The sequence below is a fragment of the Copidosoma floridanum genome, unplaced genomic scaffold, assembly GCF_036245765.1.
Source record: "Copidosoma floridanum isolate Cflo_tuat_1 unplaced genomic scaffold, Cflo_Japanese_pri ptg000019l, whole genome shotgun sequence".
Lineage (NCBI taxonomy): Eukaryota > Metazoa > Arthropoda > Insecta > Hymenoptera > Encyrtidae > Copidosoma > Copidosoma floridanum.
This window is the reverse complement of record NW_028321896.1, coordinates 13,483,253-13,499,219: the sequence shown is the minus strand read 5'-3', so window position 1 is coordinate 13,499,219 and position 15,967 is coordinate 13,483,253. Positions and strand designations below refer to the sequence as shown.

The 15,967-nt window shown below is 31.1% G+C and overlaps 4 protein-coding genes across 5 annotated transcripts; 1 reads left to right on the top strand and 3 right to left on the bottom strand.

The window, feature by feature from the left end:
* Positions 1-991: 991 nt before the first annotated feature.
* On the bottom strand, positions 992-5,884 carry LOC106642889 (cytochrome P450 6k1). Its single transcript, XM_014357817.2, has 5 exons — positions 5,182-5,884; positions 3,526-3,750; positions 2,110-2,384; positions 1,716-1,896; positions 992-1,602 (listed from the first exon to the last, which is right to left on the bottom strand). The coding sequence occupies exons 1-5, from the start codon at positions 5,825-5,827 to the stop codon at positions 1,439-1,441; spliced, it is 1,491 nt and encodes a 496-aa protein (XP_014213303.2). The 5' UTR covers positions 5,828-5,884; the 3' UTR covers positions 992-1,438.
* Positions 5,885-8,848: 2,964 nt separating this feature from the next.
* On the bottom strand, positions 8,849-9,799 carry LOC106644112 (trafficking protein particle complex subunit 2-like protein). The gene is made up of 5 exons (XM_014359494.2): positions 9,643-9,799; positions 9,330-9,502; positions 9,165-9,252; positions 9,014-9,093; positions 8,849-8,935 (listed from the first exon to the last, which is right to left on the bottom strand). Exons 1-5 carry the CDS (start codon positions 9,673-9,675, stop codon positions 8,896-8,898), a joined length of 414 nt encoding a protein of 137 aa, XP_014214980.1. The 5' UTR covers positions 9,676-9,799; the 3' UTR covers positions 8,849-8,895.
* Positions 9,800-9,988: 189 nt separating this feature from the next.
* Positions 9,989-10,460, bottom strand: osi (electron transfer flavoprotein regulatory factor orsai). The gene is made up of 2 exons (XM_014359551.3): positions 10,318-10,460; positions 9,989-10,220 (listed from the first exon to the last, which is right to left on the bottom strand). The coding sequence occupies exons 1-2, from the start codon at positions 10,354-10,356 to the stop codon at positions 10,014-10,016; spliced, it is 246 nt and encodes an 81-aa protein (XP_014215037.1). The 5' UTR covers positions 10,357-10,460; the 3' UTR covers positions 9,989-10,013.
* A 1,673-nt stretch (positions 10,461-12,133) lies between these two features.
* Positions 12,134-15,913, top strand: 26-29-p (C1 family peptidase 26-29-p). 2 transcript variants are annotated; one of them, XM_089592535.1, is made up of 11 exons: positions 12,134-12,344; positions 12,781-12,833; positions 12,988-13,140; positions 13,217-13,389; positions 13,469-13,570; positions 13,642-13,801; positions 13,876-14,298; positions 14,388-14,488; positions 14,893-15,024; positions 15,108-15,297; positions 15,435-15,913. In XM_089592535.1, the coding sequence occupies exons 2-11, from the start codon at positions 12,788-12,790 to the stop codon at positions 15,620-15,622; spliced, it is 1,668 nt and encodes a 555-aa protein (XP_089448661.1). In that variant the 5' UTR covers positions 12,134-12,344; positions 12,781-12,787; the 3' UTR covers positions 15,623-15,913. The 2 variants fall into 2 exon arrangements, with proteins under 2 accessions (XP_089448661.1, XP_014215878.2); XM_014360392.3 differs by having other exon boundaries at positions 12,136-12,344; positions 13,469-13,573.
* Positions 15,914-15,967: the final 54 nt, after the last annotated feature.

The following is a 15,967-nucleotide window of genomic DNA, read 5'->3' as shown; positions in this document are numbered from 1 at the left end:
TAATGTACCATGAGTGTATCGAACGCGAGAGTTTTGCGGTTAGTAACAAAAAATTGACTAGTACAGTCTTCATACCTATATATATATGCCATTTACGACGTATAAATTCGTGAAGCGCGTCGACATTGCCTCATTATTTAAAAACATGTTGAAGAATAAGGTTATTGTTTATTTAACTTTCTGCTTTTTTATTATAAATGGCACTAAAGGTAACGATGTGTCTTCAGAAGCGTACAATTATGAAGGTAAGGTTTACTACTTATTTCAGTTACAAAAGCGTATTTTATTAATGGCCATTATAAAATTTTAATCGTTACTTTATCCAATATAGATGTCCCTCGTGTCAAAATAAAAGTATTTCGTGGTGAGTTGAAAGAAGAAGACGGGGAAAAATACGCACCTTGGGGATTTTGGATTAAACAACCTAGTGGTAGATAAATAATAGTTTATTGTTTAATTTTATTTAAGATGAACGGAAAATGTATCACCAAATTTTTGTTTATCTTGTGTATAAAGATTTAGTTTTAAATTACCATTTTTGTACTAATTTAATAATGAAATAAACGATTCCAATAATTTCAAGAAATGTGTTTCGATTGTAATTGATTTTTATTTCTTAAGCTGTAACTAATGCCAAATCCAAGGTAAGCACAGGAATTAATCACGAAAGACAAGTAAAACCGTTTCTTATTTATATCTGTCTATATGTATGGACATTATCTAAGATACCATAAAAATAGTTGCAAATTTCTTATACTGTTTCCATTAGATCTTTTCACATTAAGCAAATTACCAACGAAATCGAAGTATAAATATGAGTTAAAAACACTTTAAATTATGAATGTTTTTTTAAAAGAAAATACTAAATAAATATTTTTTTAAACGAGACCGACAAGTGTGATAAACATAGATTTATTTATTTATTGTACGTTGTAATGTACAAATTTTGTTCATTTTTAATATATTAGAGGTAAAAGGTAAAAACTAAATATGTAGTATCAAAATAATTTTATTACAATTTACGCACATCATAATTACAGTAGTTGCTGAATTAAAAAAATTAACGGTTTTATTGGCTTACATTAAATTCATTCATTATCACTATTAGCATTAAAAGATTTTTACAATGTTTGGTTTATAGTATGATGAAAAGTTGCCATACAACTTCATTGGCAGTACAATTATCCGATTATCACTACACTCATTCAATCATTTAATGAACAAATACTATTTAAGGTCCCTTTCCATGAGCCAAGACTTAGATGAAAATTCAACTACACTTCAGAATGGACATTCTTTCTACTCTAAGACGTTCAGAAGAATTTTCTTAACATAGGTAATTACTATTACATTAAAGTGAATTATGTGCGCAAGTGAAAATAAGTATTAATGAAAAAAATGGATTGAACATTAAAGAAAAAAGAAAAAAAGACGAGCACTATCTGATGACTTTTCTAAAATGAAGGTTTATTCCATCTGCTGCTGCTGTAAATGTCGATCTAGGATCCAGTACTAATTTATTTTCTGGTTTTTGAACAACGATGTACTCACTTAAAATCATAGCTAAAACTACTTTGGCGTGTAATTGACCTACTTTCATACCTGAAAACATAATAAAAATCAATGAAATGAAGAGAAGAAAATTTTTTGATGTTTTTTTTAGAAAAAAACATAATGTTAAAATTAAAAAAATCAAGTCATTCGCTAATACTCACCAACACACATTCTAGGTCCAATTCCAAACGGGATGTAAGCATCGGATACTTGATTTTCGTCATCGAATCTGCTTGGATCATAAACTTCCGGTTGCTCGAAGAACCGAGGATCCTCTTGCATACCGTAGAGCGAGACATAAATTGGGGTTCCCTTCTCAATAACGATGTTAGTACCGGGAATCTGCAAAAACAACCATATACATTTACTAACGCATGGAATCAAATTACTATCAAGTAGTGCGAGACTATCGTTAGCAAGTTTATAATTTCGAAGTAAGTAAGGATTAACAGTACCAGACAAATTTATCATCGATGAGTTCTTTTGGTAATGTAAAGAGAGACACGTGAAAAACATTTTTTAAACCTATTGATCAATCATAGGAAATACACGAACCGTGTAGTTTTGTCTGGTGTATCGATCAATGGTCGATACAGGTGGATGCAGCCTAACACCTTCAGCTATACATTGGTCTAGATATTTCATGTCGTTGAACGCTTCGTAAGTCAAGCCGTGCTCCTTGATCGCACGTTCGATGTCTCGACGTGCCTTCTCCTGGTATTCTGGGTGAGCTGCCAGCTCCATGAGAGTAAAGGCAGTTGTCGTGGAACTCGATTCGAAGCCCGAGAAGAAAGTGCCGGATTGATAAAGCAGATTCTCACCCTCAAACTCTGCAATTATTGAAATTCTGTTGAGCAGTTTGACAAAACATGCATCGGCCGTTGTGCACTTCGCTCCCTATGGATAAAGAAATTTTGGTCGCTCCCGAAATATTGTGGAATTTCTAATGTGTGCTCGTATTCGCTCCCGAATTGAAAACGTTCCAAATGATGCCGAGTCGAAAGAAAATTAGAAAAAATTCTTATTTTTCCGGTCACACTCTATCCAGCCACCTGTATTCTACTCTGAACCCTAACTGTTGTATTTTGCACCACCAACTTTGACCCAAATGGAATCGACAACCGAATATCTATGTACAAGTGGATGTATTTCGCCTCGCACGATCTACATCCTGAATTATTAAACCTCCTGTATCCTTTCTATTCTTCAGTTTATCACGTAATATTTTAACTTATTTCTTAACTCTTTCCGCTTCGGAGTAGCTACGTAAAGAATGGCAAATAAATAAATTAAAAAAAAAATGCAAACCTAAGGGATAAAATACCTTTGTCAAGGCAATCATGCCGATGGTCAATGAATCGCTCCACTATTGTGTTGCATGGATCAAACTTATTATAACTTTTTCAACTTCCGGATATACATTTCCAGCGATAAATATCGTTGCTTAATATATTATGGAAACTAAAAAAATATCACAAGACGGAATAAATAAATTTCTTTTTACAAGTAGACTGCCTACAACGACAGCAAGCTGTCAACGAACAGCAACTTATTTACCGTGATACAATATTTCATCGACTTCTATCGGCTACTGTTTATAGGTACCTATGTGTTGCGCCGTGTATACTATTATGAGCAAATTTGGCTATAAATAATCATAACCTTTACCACCTCGGGAGCGAATTTGACTACAAATAAGAAATTCCATTATCTTTCGGGAGCGGATTCGTCATTTTTTTTGAGTCGTGGGAGCGAATTCGACATCCCCTATGCATCATACACGAAGATAATTGCTTTACATTCGTTTTGGCATATCGTACATGATATTATATGGTTAGGAGTCGTTCATCATAATGATAATTAAAAATAATGTCTTGGAAGTAGAGTTATTTCATTGAAGTTGAATTTGTCAAATTTATCTTGTTTGGTTATTGAATTGATGACAAGTTTTGTGAAAGTCTTATGACTTACTGTATTCGGGATTTTGCTCTCCGTTCTTCAATTGAATAAGTGAGTCGATAAAGTCACCTCTTTTGATGCCACTTTGTTCGCGACTGTTTACAGCATCCCAGAATACTTTTCTCACAAACGATGAGTTGAATAACATACTTGGTCCAATAAGTTCAACCAACTCTGGCATGAAAAATACAGTAACCAAAGCAACCATTCTCTTGAAACCATGGAAGAAATTGTTCACTGTAATTTGAAATGAAAAAATATTCGACAAAAGAGCATTATTTTAATAGCTTCACATTAAAAAATAATTAAACAAATTTTTTCATGCGTACTACTTTGACCTAGTTTAGTTCTATAGTCAACGTGACTATCTAACCGATTTATTTTATGTATAACGAATAACTATCATCATACAAAGTAAAATAATTAATTATTTTTTTAAAAATTTAGGCTTTATTATGGTATTGAAAATCTGTCATGAACATTCAACGTTGTAAAAGCTAAAAAAATTATATTAAATTATAATGACTAGATGCAAAAAAAAAAACATGGAAAAGAAAAATGGCGAAAATTGGCCAAATTTGCAAAAATTATTTGCTTAACATACCTTATTCCTGGTCATAAGTACTATGTTACTGTTTCCCAAAATTTACCTTTATAAAGTTATAAGATTATCAAATAGATACCTTTTGGTCAACTACATATAGATACTCACACCCACATAAATGCATCATTCCCTCCCCCTGAATAGATTTATAAATATATTTTAGTTATTAACAGAGCGTATTAAATAAATATGTCACGTGATTGTATACTTTCTTGTACTACACTTGTACTCGTAATTATTTCTTTTTTCCACTTCCTAATTGCTGCTGAGGCGATACAGCCTTTGTATTGATAATCAATGTCATAGAAATTTTGATGTGATATTAATGTATTTTTTACTAAAATGATAATACTTGGAATTTTATATCTAAAACTGAAAAGCAAGGTAATGTCCGTCGAAATGGTATACCATTTATAGTAGATCCGTCGTCGAAACAGTTATAGATTATGCTTGCCACGTTTTTGGATGTGAACATTGTTCTACAGTAATCCATCTCAATCAAACTTAAACTTGTTACGTAATATCTGCCCTGCACCCTTCGAAAAATCCTGAATTAAATTGTAATAGAAACAACAATTTTTCATCTAACTTCAGGCTTTTTTTTTAACAATCAGATGCTTACTGAGCTTTCGTTTGTAAACATAAAAGTTTGTGTCATGGAAATAGCAGTTTTCGTCTGTTAAGTGCCATCGTCTTCAGGGCCATTTTGCGGTGGAACAGGAAATTAGTTGTTTTCCTACCTCGGGTGTTTTTGAGGATCAGGTGTGCCCTCGGTAGGAAAAAAAAAAAGATTCGTCAAATAAGCGCCATCGCACCGTAGCTGCCTTACATCCCTCGGGCTGCAAAAAAGCCCCGTCGGCGATAACTTCCATGTGACGAAAACTACCATTTAATATTATCATTGTTAAAGTTACCTTGTAACTCGGTAGTTGTAAACAAAAAAAAAAAAAAAGAAACTTGAATTTTAGTATCTTTAACTGCGTATTCGATTGCTTTGTTTGATGCAATTTAAAAATTTGTACTGTAAATGTGTAAAATGGAAGAAAAAAAAAAAAAAAAGTTACCGCATTTGCTGAACTCTTCGTTAGGATTATGAAACGAGTCCATGGGAGTGCCGAGGGCAACGTTGGCAATGAGATCAGTCGTGTACTTGTAGTTCAATTCCTGGGCATCGATGACAGTCTCGCGGTCCGACTGAATGTTTTGCTCCTCCAAGTGGTCCATCATGGGCTTCCCGGTCTGCATCATCAGAGGCAGCATTTGCTTGAGCTTGCCCCTGGTGAGCGTCGGGGTGATCTTGGACCTCAGATACTTCCAGGCAGGATTCTTCAGACCAAACAGATTTTTCATACCGATGCTGTCCTTCTGTTGGGAGCCGGCAAAGTGCCGATCGGAAAAGTTGTCAAAGTCCCGGATCATGACCTGCTTGATGATCTCGGGATCCCGGAGCAGCAGGCACGGCTTGTGGAAGATGTAGAAGCCGACGTAGGGCGCTTTCTTGTCAACGGCGGAGTTGTGCAGCACGCCGAGATGATAGCCCGGAGCTCTGCGGAAGAGGATGCCGTCCTTGAAATTGCCAAACACAAGATCGGTATTGGGCAGCTGCTCGACCCCTCGGCGCTTCCAGTAGTCGAGCTTGTAACGGGCGTAAAAGCGAAACAGTACATAAAGCACCGTCCCGAGGAGTACAGCGGGTAAAAGACCTGGCATGGTTATCGCTCGAGAAGATACCTGAAGCGCACTACACGAGGCGAGCCGAAGCTCGGTCTTTTATATAGACCATTTCAAGTTTTTCTTCCTCGTCTAAGAACTATAATGAGCTTCTCCTGTTCATCATTGGATGGTCATGCTCGTAGTAATTTGTTCCAAGTGTATGTGCTTACGTCGGTTAGTGGGAGGTGTCGCATAAATTTCATTTCGTCGATTTATTCGAATCAATGTGCGTATGATCGCTAATTCGTGTTAACAATTAATTACTTCGCGCGTCAGTTTCATTTTTTTTACTTTTCTTCAGTTTTTTTTTTTAAAGTTGAATTTTTAATTGAAATTCGTTGATAGCATTCATTAAATTTTTGTTAATTTTCTTAAGTATGATATATTTTACTGTAGCTTTTGAATAAAAAATATTAATTTTTTTTTAAATAAATTGTTTGTACCGCGGTTCAAAACAATGACAAAATAAGAAACGGCAAAGGGTTAATATAATTAATGTGTTTTATATTATATAAATTATGATTCTCGTAATGTTACTGCTTTGATTGTAAATTTCATAACCATTATCATCATATAATTCATCGTGCATAACAACAATTTTTATGTCATTACTAAACATGTGTGTGACGTATATTGGGTATACTCAAAGCAATCGAGCTGATATGTTATTCGTCACGTGCTGCAAAATTTGAATACAAAAATACAAAGGGGGAAAAACTGAAAAGCGATAGTACACACGTGTTTCACAGAATCTCGTTGAATGCACAACTTTTCCTCTTTTCATTACTTATTTTCCTGTTAATGGATAAACTGAATTCCTGTTTTGTTTTTTATTGCACATTACTGGTATCGTCATCAATTTTTTTATCTTTCTCCTTCACGTTATTGCTTATGATTAATGTATTACGTCAACTTATCTGAGTCAAGATTAAAAATTCACTGAAAAAATTTTTAAAAAATAGAACAATTTTTTAACATTTCACGGTAATTATCTAAAAAAATTAAAGATAACATCAAAACAAATACTACAATTCCTTAGAGAACAAATCATTGTTGACGAATCTCATAGGTTTTAACATTTATAAATATGCACATTATATGCGTATCTAACTAGACTAATAGATAAAGACACACATTTTATTAATTCGAAATTAAGTTATCCCAAGAGAATGCTAATGAGAACAGAAACTTTGGTCACTGTGGATCATTGCTTGAATAAAAATATATTTCTCTAAACTATGGAGCTTAACAAATTATAAAATTTTTTTACTTCTGCTTGTGTTGTGTACTGATTTTACATACATCTAAGCTTATTTACACATCATGGGTTTTTTATCCTTTTCTCGATACGGGAGTATAACCGATTCGCCATCCCTTAATATCACCCTCTCGTACGTTTCTAAGACAATCTTAATAACGTCTATTTTTGCCACAATAACCACTTCGCACATTGATTTTTGCCAATACTAAAGTAAAAATAGCTTACGCTACTTATGGGCGCGATGTGTTCTCGCTTGGCTTGGGTGCCAACATACATACTTGTGCGACAATTACCTGCTTCGCACTCTTGCTATGTAATATACTGTTTCCGCACCATACATAAGTATAAGCAAAAATAGAGGTAAAATGTTTACAGATTCTTTTCTCTAATTTTTGAACAAAATTTTCCAAAATATAAGTATTTTAAACATTTTTTTCAAGTATTGACAATTTTTTACTCAAATGATTACTTTATTCAAAATTTAAATGAAAATTATTGTTTCTGACAAAGAAATATGAAAAAAAACCTTAAAATTTAAAAAAATTTTAACCTGCAAACTCAAGTTAACATTCCTGTACATACTTAAGTATACATTTTACAAATAAGTGCTGAGCTAGAGTTGCGTGGCATGAAACATAAAATTGAACTCTGTAAATTTTATTTCTTCTTTTTATCAATAAAGTCATTTCCATGTTAATTTAAAAATAAAGATTGAATGAAAAAAACGATTTAAAAAAACTTAAGTGTTTTAATAATCTAAAAATTTTGAGGCAATCAGTTGTGTGAAATTTTTCTTGGTCCTCACTGATGCCGTTGTAATAAGTAACTTTTTAACTTTTTGCAACATTATTATTTGTGTTACTATACGAGGGAAGAAAAATATTCAATATTTATTGAATGTGCCAGATAAATAATAGCATAGGATAAAATCGAAAATAGATTTAAATAACCTTAAGTATTTTAATTATCTGAAAAAGTTGGTGCGTCTGTGCTTGTATCAAGAAGCACATAAATGAAAAATCACGTAACTTTAATTTGTTTGAAATAAATTATAATATTGAATTCTATACATTTTATTTCTTCTTTTTATCAAAAAAAGTAATTTCCGTGTATTAGTATCTACTTAAAGAACTGATCTTTACGAAATATGAACATAATTTTTTTAATAAAAATGCCACCAGTTGCTGTCATTGTACTAATAAATAAAAATAAAATAAAATAATGAAAAAAGATTTAGCGAAAACAGCATGTATCTGTAGAGTCTGTTAAATTTTTATTTAAAACCATAAAAAACTTTCATGAAAAATAAGATTATTTTAGTATTACTTCATCAAGTAAGTGTTTGTGTGACTCATTTTTACCCACAATTTCGTTCAAAAATAATATTTGTTCGTTGAAATCGTGCGTGGTATACTGGTATTACCTTGAAATGCTTCCTCATTTGTTCAATAGAAATGCATTTCCATATTAACTATCTGTTATGACTGAACATACAATTTTTGAATGATTCAATGAAAATCTCAGAACTTTAAGAACCTTAATAATTACATAGTACTTTTTCCTCGATTTTTTGGAATAGTTGGATTTGATGTAGTTATAAAAGCTTATATGCAAATAAAAAATAAAAACTGCAATTTTTTTTTATGTCATGTACATAGTTATTTATTATTTTTTTTTTTTACAGAATTTTATAAAGTATTATATTTAACTATATTAAGAGTAAATAAAATTTAAATTAATTTACTTACAAGTTTTACATGTCATTCTTAATTAAACGCAATATTATATCTCAATTTGGTTTTTCTCATAACCCCATCATGTCCATCACAGCAGAGTCGAAAGATCTTGAAAGATATACATTAATTATTGGCTTATATAAAACAAGAGTAAAAAGAGTTAATGAATTGCAACAATACACATACTTGGATTTGATTTGATCACCAGGAATGTAAAATGGATCACTCACTGCATTAGCATAAGCTATGTGCAATTTACGAAACATCTAGCAACAATTACATTATTAGTAAAATCAATTGTTGTTTAATTTTTTAAATTATATTCATGAATTTTTACCATTCTCACTTCATTGTCCCTCAAAGTAGCATTTGAAGATTGCAAAACTACTATAAATTTAATTTTTGTATTGGTTGCATACCCAAATCTGAGAAACAAAAACAATTGTTATTTTTTGTATATGTAAGAATGTTTCATACATGTATATGTGCAGATTTTTATCACATTTTATACTCTTCTGTGGAGTAAAGCATTCCTAAAAATAATTCTCTAACGTCTGCTGCTGTCTTATTTCCAATATTCAATTTTTCCTCCACAATATCTATAGAAGTATGGATTTTGTAATGAAATTGTAGAGCATTTGTTTCATCAGTGCACTTTATGTACTTTGGGGAGTTCTACAAATAAGAAAACAGTTCCTTTTGATAACTCTTAGTATTAAAAATGTATGATTCTCGTATATTAAGCAATTATTCATGTCTCTAAGATATTATGAACATTTGCTAGTGTATTTACTATTTATCACTGTAAAACTTACATCTTTGCCAATTACCGCAACACACACTGCCATAATTGATTATAATGTGGACATTTAATTGGTTAACTTATTTAAAATATTTATTTATTTTGATTTTGACAATGCACACATTTTACTGCTCTTTTATAGGTTATGTTATTGTACTATGCTTAACACATGAACATCTGACTCTGACAACGTTCGACGTTATATTTACTGCCTGTCACATAATTGATGCATCAGATGATTTTGAATTAAAAAAAGAAGAAAAATTTTGTTCACCAAATATAATTTTATTTAATTCTTTTACAGGTAATAAAATATATATCTTTCATAATCATATAAAACTACTTAATTGAATAACAAACATATTTTTTTAATACATTGTGTTTCTAAGTATCGCAATATCTTTTTTTTAAAGTTCTATATTTTTTTAACATATACAAGGTTTCTAACTCTTTTATCACAAAATTTCCATGTGCAATCATTTTTTCAATTATTTCTGGATTAGTTTCACCACTGTTTTTCTCAAAAACCTTTTTAAGTCTACTTCTGAAATATTCATAGCCTTTTGGATAGTCTCTGCCCATAAATAGTAGCTGATAACATATTTATATTGAACATTATGTCAAATGTAACTTACAATATTTAATTAAAAGCAGTTTATTATTTAATGTTTTAAAAAACTTGACTTACGGTCTTGTAAAGATGTAGGACTCTGCTTTTTTGTGACATTGAAAATTTTTTTGATTTTTTTATGTGAAAATAATTATTAAACTAAATAAAGATTATCAATACAACTTTGTATACTAATAACCTTCAGAAGACCCAACACCAACAACCACATACATTACGCATACATTTATCATCTTGTCAGATAAGTGTGGTGAGATTGTGGATGATCTTTTATGCACCAATAAAATGTCCTAAATATCAAAGTAACTTATTAAAAGAATACTTGCATTCAAATATATTAGATGGATTAGTTAATTTTAAAGAAATCTTGCTCTCCACGAGTTTTGACTTATCGGAAACGGTTAATGATTGCTATAAAAATAAATCTGTATCTCAATTATAGGGTCTAACATAATTGTCTCACAATGGCTGCCTGTGATCTTAATTACGTGGTAACCTTCTTATTGCAAATTGAATATAGAAAATAATTTATTTTTTGTCATCCCAAAGTATAGATAGGATATTTTCAAACTCTCAATATATTGACCTTATCATCTTACTAACAAAAAGTCGCATTCAATTACAGAGAAACGAAAATTTTTTAAAGTCCGAAAAAGTGCATTTACAAAACATTTTGGTTCCTGAAACTTATTTTTACGTGCATTAGCTTAAGTATTTAGTAATAGTATTTTACAGTCACATAAAAATCAATGTTGGGGTCGATTTTTTGTGTTTGAAACTTCCGCCACTCACTACTTTATCGATCGTTTCAAATAATGGTGTCTCTAGCCTCTATCGAAGATACAGCTTAGCAGTGTGAGTTGTTAGTATTGTCCTTCTTTTTTTAGTATTGAAAAAATGTATTGGATTTCATTCGTATGTGTTTCATTTTTTGTATTATTAAGTTTTATTGATATCAAAATCATTGTCTAATAATACTGATTAATTTAATATAAATATAAATACATACATTTCAGATCTAAGTAATGTGATTTAAGCGTTGCTTTATCTGAATTGACAGTAGGTATCGATGTTGTATAGCCGAAAGTTTATAAAATTAATTTATTGTGAAAAATGGTCTCAATTTGACGAGATTGAGTGAAATTTTTTGAAGTTGGGTATGTCTTTGCATGGCTGAGGATAGTAAAATTCATTTTAAGTAATGAATACCACTTAATATCAAAAAACAAGTATTAACGATTTAATCGACAAGCTTCATTAAACTGAAAAATGTTTATCTACTAACAATTTACTCACTTAAGAATTAACAAAAATTCAGATTTCTAAACTAGAATTTTTTTTTTTTTTTTTTTTTTTTGAGAACTATTTGTATTACGAATAAGTTTATTCAAAAATTATTCTATAATGTTTATCGAATGAGTAAAGAAAAATTTTAACTTTTTGTAGAAAATTGATTTTAATTTCTTATTAAAAATATTAAATTTCGGTTTTACAAATAAAAATTGGTTGGATACATTGTCATCGTCGAATAGACTTTTTACTCCTCCAGAAATATTTAAGATGTCCAATCAGGCTTATATGCCGAAAAAAATTCACGAATGCTGTTTATGACAAAAATAAATTTATATTACTTAAAAAATGACTAACGTTCCCAACAAAACTCAAAAACGCAGTTTATAAAATTTTCTTAGCTAATTTGTGAGCAAAATTTAACTCCTACTTTATTGTAAAACACGAAAAAAATGTGCTTGGATCGGTAAAATTTTAAATACATTAAATTCTGGAGTTGCTGTTGCAGATTTGATTTATCATTGAAGTTCGAGAGCCACATACAGCTGTAAATACTATCGTTTCAGTTCAGTAGTGGAAGTTTCCAACAATTCCAACGTAAATAAAGGCCAACACTGTGCCCTTTCACTGATACATATAAATACATGTATAAGCGTTGCATGCCTGTATTAGTCACTCCGAATCGTATATCCAGACGTACATTGCTAAGCAGTTTTATGTTCGGAAACTGGCAACAAAGGAAAACATCTGACGCCAGCAACAGTTTGATGCAGAGTGGCTTCTCTGGTAGATCGGAGGTAAGACAATTTTTTCCATTTTTAAAATATATTTATAGGTCTAAGATTGGTTATCCATTTAGGAATTGTTCGTAAGAACAACAGAAACTGTTGTAATTTTAAGAATTGTTTTTTTAAAGATCTTAATAATTAGTTTTCAATTAATTTATTATACCGTTATTTTATTTGAAAAATTATCATATTTATTACCGTTAAAAAATCACTTAAATAAATATTTTTTCAGTATTGTAAATATTATTTCAAACTATTAAGTATCACGTTCTGCATAGGAATGTATACAAATAAAAATCTCACAAATGTTTTTTCTTTCATCAACTTTTGGTGGATGTTTTTTACTGTTGCGACTGATAGTTGATAAATATGTTTTTTGCTCAAAGTTAACTTTATTATATTATCTGCGTGAACTAAAACAATATATCAAAACGCTTTTTTTCAGAAGCGAAATGAAAATGTTACTAATTGGTTTTAACGTTATCCTACTTTTATGTGGTAAGTAATAACTTTTATAATTTTAGCTTTTCAATTATATTGTAATGCTGGAATCTTTTGATATATTTCCAACGAATGTTTTCACATTTTAGTTGTACGGTTTTTAATATAATGAAAAAAATAAATAAAAATGTTTTTTACATAAATTTTTTAGGGCTTTGCTGGGGTCGTACGGTAAAAACTCCAGTTTTTAGTAACACTTATACCACTAGAGGAACTTTGTACATTCCTTATGCTGAAATTGAAGAACCATTTTATGCTTGGTTTGATGGTTCAAATGGCAGAAGTCGAATCGACTACTATGGAGGTAAAACATAATTTCAAGTAATAAATATTTTTTAAACGTATCAAGTACTTACGGCAAAAAATTGATTTTACGGTAGATATGGTCAAAACTTACCAGTTGTCGACTGAAGGGCCTTACGGAAGTTCTATCAAAATAGCTCCAGTAACCACCGAAAACGAAATAAATAAGCAAACATGCCTACAAGTCAATGGAACTAAGGAAACGAAAATTCTACCACAAACTATTATACCTGATACCACTGGAATGGAGGTAAGACGTACATGAAATAATAATTGATATGATTACTTATCTGACAATTATTTCAAATATCAAGTAACAATATTTTTAGTGTAACGGAGAAGAAATGATCTTCGGCATAATGGCTGAAAAATGGAAGTTTACCGAAGTTATTGAAGAAAAGAAGAACGAATACACTTTATGGATTCGTTACGTGGTAATTTACCATTTTTGTAAAATTTGCTTCTCATAAAAACTTGAATGTATGAAAATCATTTTTTTCAGAAATCATCCAAACAACCAAAATTAAAAGAACCAGTTCCAATCAAATACGAAATGCGTGGTTTTAATACACTTTTGGGGTCACATTATGATCATTACTATTTGACGTACGATTATTATGATTTTGAAGTGCCGAACGATAATGTATTTCAAGTGGAGAAGAGTAAGTTCATTATTGACGTGACATTTAAATGTTGTTTAACATGAAATGATTTTACCGTTATATTTACGTTACAGACTCGAGTTGCGTCAGTTTTCCCGGTCCGGGTATAGATCACGTTTACACTTTTAATCCAATGCACGAATTCATTCACAACTACGATCATCATGTTAATAATATCTTTGATGAATTTAAAACTCAGCACAACAAGTCATACGATAACGAATTAGAGCACCACAAACGTAAAATTCAATTCAAACACAATCTCAGATACATACACTCGTTTAACCGCGCTGGCTTGTCTTTCCAACTGAAAATGAATCATCTTGCCGATCGTTTCAATGAAGAGTTAAGACATTTGTATGGAAAGCAGTACACAAAACCATCTGAAAAATCTACCGAGGGGTTACTGCCATTCGAACATAATGTTGCAAAAGAAAAGGATGATCTTCCTGAAACTTGGGATTGGAGAATCAGCGGAGCTGTGACACCTGTCAAAGGTAATTTAAACATTTTACATGTTGACACATATCACTGAAATTTTCCAACAGAAAGTAACTCCTTATAATATTAAAAAATGATTATACAGATCAGTCTGTATGTGGTTCATGCTGGAGTTTTGGCTCAACAGGAGCAGTTGAAGGTGCCTACTTTATGAAGCACAAAAGATTAGTGAGACTTTCACAACAGGTAATGTTGCCCTATTATAAAATCAACGCTGAATCAACACTGAAATCAGTTGCAAATTACATTGTTGATTCAGCGTTAAATCAAAGTTATTTTCAGTCATAAATCAGTGCCAAAATATTACCCCTTTCAATACTGAATCAACTATGACAATTTAGTGTAAAAATTGAAAACTATACATTTTTGAAATGATAATATCAAAAAAGCCTTACTTTATAGTTAATGATTATTATTATATTGATTTAACGTGGAAATAACGTAGAATCGACGATGTAATTTACGATCGATTTCAGCATTGATTCCGCATTGGTATTTTTGACAGGGTGTAACAAAAAACTTTAAATTTAACCTTACATTGAAATTATGATTACATTGGGTTTCCAAAATAATTTATATTTGTGAATTAGGCCCTCATAGATTGTTCTTGGGGCTTCGGCAACAACGGCTGTGACGGAGGTGAAGATTTCCGTTCTTACCAATGGATTATGAAACATGGTGGCTTACCCACCGAAGACGAATACGGTGGTTACCTTGGCCAAGTGAGCAAACACATTGTTGGAAATAACACAAATCATATCCGTGTGCATAACGATTTTCAATTTTAATTATACATTATCCGTAGGACGGCCTCTGTCATATTGACAACGTAGCTAAGGTAGCTAAACTAAAAGGGTTCGTTAATGTCAAGGCTAACGACTTGGATGCGCTGAAACTTGCTATTTTCAAGCATGGCCCGGTTTCCGTGGCAATTGATGCATCTCACAAAACTTTTTCGTTTTACTCCAATGGTGTTTACTACGAACCGTCATGTGGTGAGATAAAATAACTCAAATTTCGTTTATATCACAATCAAGCCAAATTGTTCGGATTCAATTAGTAAATTTCTTTTTTTTTTTTTTTTTTTTTTTTTTTTTTTTTTTTTTTTTTTTTTTTTTTTTTTTTTTCATAGGAAACACTGAAGAAAATCTGGATCACGCAGTATTAGCTGTAGGTTACGGAACTTTAAATGGTCAAGGTTATTGGCTGATTAAAAATTCATGGTCCAACTATTGGGGTAATGATGGATACATCCTGATGGCTCAAAAAAATAATAATTGCGGAGTTATGACTGCGCCAACGTATGCAGTAGCAGCATAAAATCAAATCAACAAAAGACCTCAATCATCTTGGAGAAATTAACAAAATCCTACTAGTGTCGATGTTATGTTTTCGAAAAAAATGTGATGATATTCATTGGATGATTTTAGTTTTGTACGATTTTCTAACTTACATGAGGCTATAGAATAAAATTTGTTATAAATTAACAAATGTTTTAATAATTAAGTTACAAAGTAACGGAGGAGCTGAAATTAAAAAAAAAAAATTAATTTTTCTTTCGTTACTGGGGAGTATTTAATTTTTATAATTCAATAAAAATTTTAATAACGATCAGTAAATGAAATTTTCTTCTTATTTTTGTCGAAAATTCTTTATTTATAGTGG

What these genes read in the sequence shown, in the direction of transcription:
- 26-29-p (XM_014360392.3), top strand. Translation starts at nt 12,788, where the DNA reads ATGAAAATGTTACTAATTGGTTTTAACGTTATCCTACTTTTATGTG. An exon ending in TCGAATCGACTACTATGGAG is followed by an intron (nt 13,141 to 13,216) that starts GTAAAACATAAT and finishes ATTTTACGGTAG; the next exon opens with ATATGGTCAAAACTTACCAG. An exon ending in ACGGTGGTTACCTTGGCCAA is followed by an intron (nt 15,025 to 15,107) that starts GTGAGCAAACAC and finishes CATTATCCGTAG; the next exon opens with GACGGCCTCTGTCATATTGA.
- LOC106644112 (XM_014359494.2), bottom strand. Translation starts at nt 9,675, where the DNA reads ATGGCAGTGTGTGTTGCGGTAATTGGCAAAGAT. An exon ending in TTGCGGTAATTGGCAAAGAT is followed by an intron (nt 9,503 to 9,642) that starts GTAAGTTTTACA and finishes TCTTATTTGTAG; the next exon opens with AACTCCCCAAAGTACATAAA. An exon ending in GGTGATCAAATCAAATCCAA is followed by an intron (nt 8,936 to 9,013) that starts GTATGTGTATTG and finishes ATATCTTTCAAG; the next exon opens with ATCTTTCGACTCTGCTGTGA.
- osi (XM_014359551.3), bottom strand. Translation starts at nt 10,356, where the DNA reads ATGTCACAAAAAAGCAGAGTCCTACATCTTTACAAGACC. An exon ending in TCCTACATCTTTACAAGACC is followed by an intron (nt 10,221 to 10,317) that starts GTAAGTCAAGTT and finishes ATATGTTATCAG; the next exon opens with CTACTATTTATGGGCAGAGA.
- LOC106642889 (XM_014357817.2), bottom strand. Translation starts at nt 5,827, where the DNA reads ATGCCAGGTCTTTTACCCGCTGTACTCCTCGGGACGGTGCTTTATGTA. An exon ending in CGAAGAGTTCAGCAAATGCG is followed by an intron (nt 3,751 to 5,181) that starts GTAACTTTTTTT and finishes TTCAAATTACAG; the next exon opens with TGAACAATTTCTTCCATGGT. An exon ending in ACACCAGACAAAACTACACG is followed by an intron (nt 1,897 to 2,109) that starts GTTCGTGTATTT and finishes TTGTTTTTGCAG; the next exon opens with ATTCCCGGTACTAACATCGT.